This window comes from Lathyrus oleraceus, chromosome 4 (genome assembly GCF_024323335.1).
Source record: "Lathyrus oleraceus cultivar Zhongwan6 chromosome 4, CAAS_Psat_ZW6_1.0, whole genome shotgun sequence".
NCBI lineage: Eukaryota > Viridiplantae > Streptophyta > Magnoliopsida > Fabales > Fabaceae > Lathyrus > Lathyrus oleraceus.
The window spans coordinates 55993858-56000276 of record NC_066582.1 but is presented as its reverse complement, the minus strand read 5'-3'; the positions used below and the strand labels follow the sequence as shown (position 1 = coordinate 56000276).

The following is a 6419-nucleotide window of genomic DNA, read 5'->3' as shown; positions in this document are numbered from 1 at the left end:
TCCCATATAAGTTAAAAAAAAAATAAGAGATAGGGGGCGGATTTTTTTCACAAGAGAAATTTGGATACACAAAAACCCTAAGACTGTTACTGAATTCATATCAAAAAACCTCTCGGTAACCATTAAAAATTGGAAGTAACATATCCAAGGATTGGACTCACACAGTGGACATAGAGGAAGAAGCAGGAATAACAACAAGCAAGAGGAAGAGATTACCCAGTTTTCATCAGTGAGTTATCCGTTGTCTTTCACATTTTTATCTACTGTAACTTCCTGTGGTTGGTGTTTTTCTTGAATAGATTGATTTGTTGCAAGTATCCCGTCACGAACATGCAAATGGTCGGAGTCATGGGCTTTTTTTCACCAGCGTCGCTGTCACCGGCGATAAGGCCAGAACTGCGGCCGTAGCTGTCGTCTTGGACGCCGTGTGCGTCGCGCGGACCATGAATCGTCGGAGCCGTGAGATCTTCTCATCAGCGCCACCGTCACAGGCGATGAGGCCGAAGTCACGATGAGATCGGTTGCGATTTCGTGACGTCGCTTCTTGAACATCGAAGGCGAATCCATTAACGGCAAGGATCGAGTGTGCAATCTTGAGAACAAAGGATTCGATGTTGGACTGGACGGAGGAGAGGGAAAGGTCGGCGACTTCACGATAGTGGTGGGGGGGGGGGAGTGAGAAGGCCAGAATCGCGATTTAAGTTTTGGATCTGGTTCTTTGAGTTTGTTCTTTAGCCATTTCTTTGAGAAGAATTTGGAGATTTCGTTTCGGTTCCAGCAGAGAAACTAGGAAAGGCGTACAAATTTTCCTCTTTTCTTTATGTTAATGGGAATCGTCATCACTAAGTGGGTTGGGTCGGGTCCGACCCGCCCCAAGCACACAGGCCCAACTGATCATGTGCGGCCCAATTCTTTTATTTTTTTAAATTATTCTTTACAGTTTTATATGTACCTACAGATGCATCCAAGCTGACTTGAGAATCCACCACTCATGTGGAGGTTCCCTTTACAATTAGTATTGTTGATCAAGCAATTGTGAAAACACAGACTATATTGATTTGGGTAACCTGAGAAGTTGAGGACCTTAGTAACCCTCTTTACCCCACTTGGTCTTTAGGATGTAGTGTGATGACTATGAAGGTGTAAATCTGAAATAGTTGATACGCGATACTACACTCAAATTAGATTCTCTTAAGAATATTATTAACTCCCGAGTAATTGGCGTGTTGATAATATCCGAAAGATGGGTCAATGATTTTTGGGAACCTTTATAGAACCCGTTGTACAGGTACAAAATAAACCCATAGTACATTTGGGATGGTTAGACCCATGGCCTCATGCTCGCAACGTCGAACCTTTGAACCCTATTTGTGTGTGACCCTTGTTTGTGTGTTTGTGCATTCATGCATCCATGCATCATAAACATCATTTTTTTAAACAAAGTTTTCAAGGAACTTAGGAACTTTTGTTGCAAACATTAGGTTTATCATGGATTTTGGAAGGAAAAAGACTCAAAAGTACACTTTCAAGAGTCCTAAGTTAGAAGACCTAAGGAGATTGGGATCTTTGGTTATTGACACAGCGGCTTTCAGCAAAAGATATGGACATTTACTCTCTCTTTTGAAGATCAACATGGCAGATGGACTTCTTTCTACTTTTATTCAATTTTATGATCCTGTGTATCACTGTTTCACTTTCCCCGACTATCAGCTTATGCCAACACTTGAAGAATACTCTCATTTGATTGGTGTTCCTATTTCTAGCCAGGCTCCATTTTCTGGTTTGGAGGAAGATCCCAAAGATCAAGACATTGCAAAGGCTACTCACTTGAAAATGTCAGAGATCAGGGATCACATGACCACAAAAGGAAAAATGCTTGGTTTGACAGCTAAGTTTCTAATGAACAAAGCTCAGTATTTTGCTAGAATGAGGAGTGTGGATGCGTTTGAGGCTGTTTTTGCTCTACTTATCTATGGATTGTTTCTCTTTCCTAGTTTTTATGACTTCGTTGCCATGGATGCCATCAAGATCTTCTTAATAGGAAATCCAGTTCCTACTTTGCTTGCTGATGCCTATCATTCTGTTCATATGAGGAATTCTTATAGCGGGGGAATGATTACATGTTGCGTGCCTATGTTGTACAAGTGGTTTATTTCTCACTTGCCTAGGTCTCATGCTTTTTGGGATCTTAAGGATGGTCTTTTATGGTCATAGAAGATTATGTCGCTCACACATTCAGATATTATTTGGTATAGTCGTGACTATGATGGAGTTAGTATCATTGATAATTGTGGAGGATTTCCTAACGTACCTCTTCTTGGTACAAAAGGAGGCATCAGTTACAACCCAATCCTAGCTCGTCGGCAACTCGGTTATCCAATGAGAGATAAGCCAAAGAATATTCACTTGGAGGGTTTGTTCTTTAAGGAATGTGAAGATTGCAAAGAGCTCAAAGAGAAGATTGTGCACGCTTGACGCCATGTTCATAAGCTAGAAAAGAAAGTTTTAGGGAAGACAAATTGTGTCTCTTTAGAAGCTTACCTTAAATGGGTGCAAGATAGGGCCATCAGCTTGAAAATGCCTTATCCTCGCCAAGAGCCTTTTCCTTTAGCTGACAAAGAACCTACATATATCTTCATGACTAATGCAGAGAAGTTGAAGATTGCTTTGACCAAAGCGCATCGAGAAAGGGACGCTTGGAAGAACAAGTATCAAATCATCAACAATGAGGATGAAGAACTTCAAAGGCAGTTGAAGATGAAGAATGAAGAAGAGCTCTCCAGCAAGAAGAGGAAGGTGCAAGAGGATTTATTTTCCTATGGGGTTCAATCAAATACTCCTTGGAAGTTGATCGTGGACAAGCTTGTGCTCGAGAAGGCTGAGATGGAAGAACAAATTAAGAAGCTCAACTTGAGGCTACTAGGGGAATCTCCTTAGGAATTTACTTAGCTTTGTTTAGAACTTTTGAAAGTGTACTCAAATTTTGTAACTCCCTTTGATTAATGAAATGAGTTTCTTTTAGTTATTGTTATTTGCCTTTTGATGTTTGCAATTATCTCTTAAGTTCCTTGAAACTTTTAAAATTTTGCATTTTCATTGCATTCATGCACATGTCATCACACTTGCATTTTTTATCAAAATAAAAACTTATTTCTGTCGTTTCCTCTCCAATAGTTTCCACACTGAGACCCTCACACCAGTACAACACCAGAGCTCAAGCCCGACGTAGAATGGCCGAGCAAGAGCAAGCGATGGAAAGAGTCAATGAAGAGCTTACATATCTACATGGGAATATAGGTCAAATCATGGAGATGTTGCAAGTAATACGTGCAAAGATGGATACTCAACCCACAATTGTTTCTGAGATTGTCAATCCGGTGATTACTCCTTAGCCAGCAGTTACTACTCCAGCAACTTGGCCTCCCTTTGGTCTTCCATATAGTTTTGCGCCTCCTCGTCAAGGACAGTCCACTCAACACACAGTTCCATTAACTACTGAAGTTAATCAAGTGATTCCTACTTTTGCACCCACTGCCATGCACACTCGAGTTCAACCGTACTTCGATGATCATCAACAAGTGTATGATATACCTGATATGTATGAAGAAGGTGATGAAAGACATGAAAAGCTGAGAGAAAATGTTGAAACCATTGAGAAAAGGCTGAGAGCAATGGAAGGTGATCAGATCTTTGGTGCTGCTGCCAGAGAAATTTGCCTTGTATCTGGATTGGTGATCCCCGCAAAATTCAAGACACCCAACCTTGATCAATATGAAGGAGCTACTTGTCCCAAATGTCATCTCATCATGTATTATAGAAAGATGGAAGCTCACGTGGACAATGACAAACTCATGATCCACTATTTCCAAGACAGTTTGAAAGGTGCCTCTTCCAAATGGTACTTGACCCTTGATCAAACTCGCATCCGTTGTTTCCAAGATTTGTCTGATGCTTTCATCAAACAATACAAGTACAACATGGATCTAGCTCCCGATAGAAGGCAATTGTTGAGCATGTCCCAAAAGGATTTTGAATCCTTTAAAGAATATGCACAAAGGTGGAGAGAGACTGCATCCTAAGTGGATCCTCCATTAACTGAAAAAGAATTGGCAGATTGGTTCGTCGACACAGTGCGACCAGAATTTTTTGAAAGGATGGTGGGAAGTGTGACAGCAAGTTTTTCTAACTTGGTGGTTGTGAGTATCAAAGTGGAACTTGGCTTAAAAAATGGCAAGATGATTATTGCAACTAGTAATTCCAACAATACCAACAATACCAAGAAATTCTCTAGCAATTTCCATAACAAAAAGGAAGGAGAAACAAATGCAATGATGGGTAGTAGAAGAAAGAATCAACCTTGGAAAAAGCAACAATATTTTTCTCAATAACATTATGTTCAACAACCACAATTTTCTCAACAGTCGTATGTAGCAGCTATTACACCAACTTTCAATCAGCAAGTCCCAGTGCATCAGCCGACTCAAGCAGTTCTGATCTTTCAGACAACACCCAACGTTCCAACTTATCAACAAGTGCCCAATGCTCTAGCTTATCAACAAAGGACTCCAGCTCCGCGCCAAAATGCTCCATTTCAAAATAGAAGATAAGGTGGAAAACCTCTGATTCCTCAGATTCCTATGTCTTACACTGAATTATATCTGGCATTGTTGAAGAAAGGGTTAGTTGTTCCAAGACCTTTAGGACCTCCACCAGATCCTCTCCCACCATATTACAATCCCAATGCACATTATTTGTTCCATGAAGGTGCCCCGAGGCATAATTTGGAAGGTTGTTATGCCTTAAAACATATTGTGAGGGAATTGATTGAGAAGAAGATTCTTTCATTTGGGGATACCAGTCCGAATGTCAAAAATAATCCTTTGCCCGCTCATGGGTCTGTAAATGCTATTGATGATGACCCCGATGAAGGTCTTATTCTTGACGAAACCAAAATCAAGACTCCGCTCAGAGATTTTCATGCAAAGTTAGTAGAAGCAGGTTTATTGAAAAATTGCCATAAGAGTTGTGAAGAATGTACTATTGGTCCTAAAGGATGTGAAATGGTCCGAAAGGATATTCAAGAATTGATTAACTAAGGTGTGTTGCAAGTAAGCGGTCATATGAAAAAGAATGAGGTAGAAGTGATTGAACCCATCTTCAATCTACCTGAGTTAAGTACTACAACACCAATCTTCAACATTCCAGAGCCAATATTCAACATTCTAGATTCTACTGTTATTCAGCCAATTTTCAACATTTCAGAATCAGTTGAACCAATCTTCAATATGCCTAATCCAGTGGTTGTCCAAAGGCCTAGCTCTTTTCCTTTTGGGAATACTAAAGTAGTTCCTTGGAAGTATGATACAGTTGTGGTTAACCAAAGGTCTGAGAAAGTAGGTCAGAAAGAAGGTCTAAATATTGCAAGCACTGATATAACAGTGGGAAGTAGAATGACCCACAGTGGTCGCATTTATACCCCTCAGCTCAACTTGGCTCCGCCAATTCCACCGAAAGAAACCACCACTACTGTTACCGACAAAGGCAAAGAGGTGACCACAATTGATGAAGACACTGAATTTCTGAGGATTATCAAGAAGAGTGAGTACAAGGTTATTGATCAGCTACATCAAACTCCTTCAAAGATATCCATTTTGTCTCTTCTCATGAGTTCTCCAGCTCATAGGAGTGCCTTGCAGAAACTGTTAGCTCAGGCTCATGTCACTCACGACATTACTATTGACCAATTTGATGGGGTCATTGCCAACATTACAACATGCAACCATCTCAGCTTCAGTAGAGAAGATTTGACGAAGGATGGCTGTTAGTTGTAAATTTACGTGTCGGGTTTTTGTTATCGTATCCACAGGGATTGTAAGATATCACCGCCGTTCGATGGTTGTATTAATTCTAACTCAATGTAACAATAAGGTTTTGGTTGGTTGTCACGTTATCTTGCATAAAAAGGTAATAAATTGCGGTAAAAGTTATGGTTTGAATAAATGAGAAATATTGCCAAAGTTAGGGTTCGATGATCACTTTGCATGTATTTGTTCGGTCAACAATCTTATAAACTCCTTTAGATGATAAATCATTTCACAAAGTCCTCCCGATATGTTTCTCTCGAACACACATTGTGAGTTTTCCCATTTTGATCCATTGTTTCTCTCGAACACAATCTATCAAAATGACAACTTTTTGGTTCAACCTTATGGTGAACAAAATCATTCATTACTATCTCTAGCTAACAAACAAGATTGGATGAAAACCTAGGTCAAGAGTCGGTAAACATCTCTCGATCATAAACCAACACAAAGAGTTTTAAATAGAAACAAAGTTTTCATCATATATTCACCATTAAAGAGTTTACACATGAAGATCCTTACATTTACACACAAAGCTAGTAATCACCTACATCTAAC

At 39.9% G+C, this 6419-nt stretch overlaps 2 protein-coding genes across 2 annotated transcripts; both read left to right on the top strand.

The window, feature by feature from the left end:
- Positions 1-1488: 1488 nt before the first annotated feature.
- On the top strand, positions 1489-2214 carry LOC127135993 (uncharacterized). The gene has a single exon (XM_051062607.1). It carries the CDS (start codon positions 1489-1491, stop codon positions 2212-2214), a length of 726 nt encoding a protein of 241 aa, XP_050918564.1.
- Positions 2215-3230: 1016 nt separating this feature from the next.
- On the top strand, positions 3231-4079 carry LOC127135992 (uncharacterized). Its single transcript, XM_051062606.1, has 2 exons — positions 3231-3320; positions 3393-4079. Exons 1-2 carry the CDS (start codon positions 3231-3233, stop codon positions 4077-4079), a joined length of 777 nt encoding a protein of 258 aa, XP_050918563.1.
- Positions 4080-6419: the final 2340 nt, after the last annotated feature.

Excerpts from the sequence above, each read along its gene's own strand:
- LOC127135993 (XM_051062607.1), top strand. The coding sequence starts at position 1,489 with ATGGATTTTGGAAGGAAAAAGACTCAAAAGTACACTTTCAAGAGTCCT.
- LOC127135992 (XM_051062606.1), top strand. The coding sequence starts at position 3,231 with ATGGCCGAGCAAGAGCAAGCGATGGAAAGAGTCAATGAAGAGCTTACA. Across the intron at positions 3,321-3,392 it reads AAATCATGGAGATGTTGCAA|CCAGCAGTTACTACTCCAGC; the intron begins GTAATACGTGCA and ends ATTACTCCTTAG.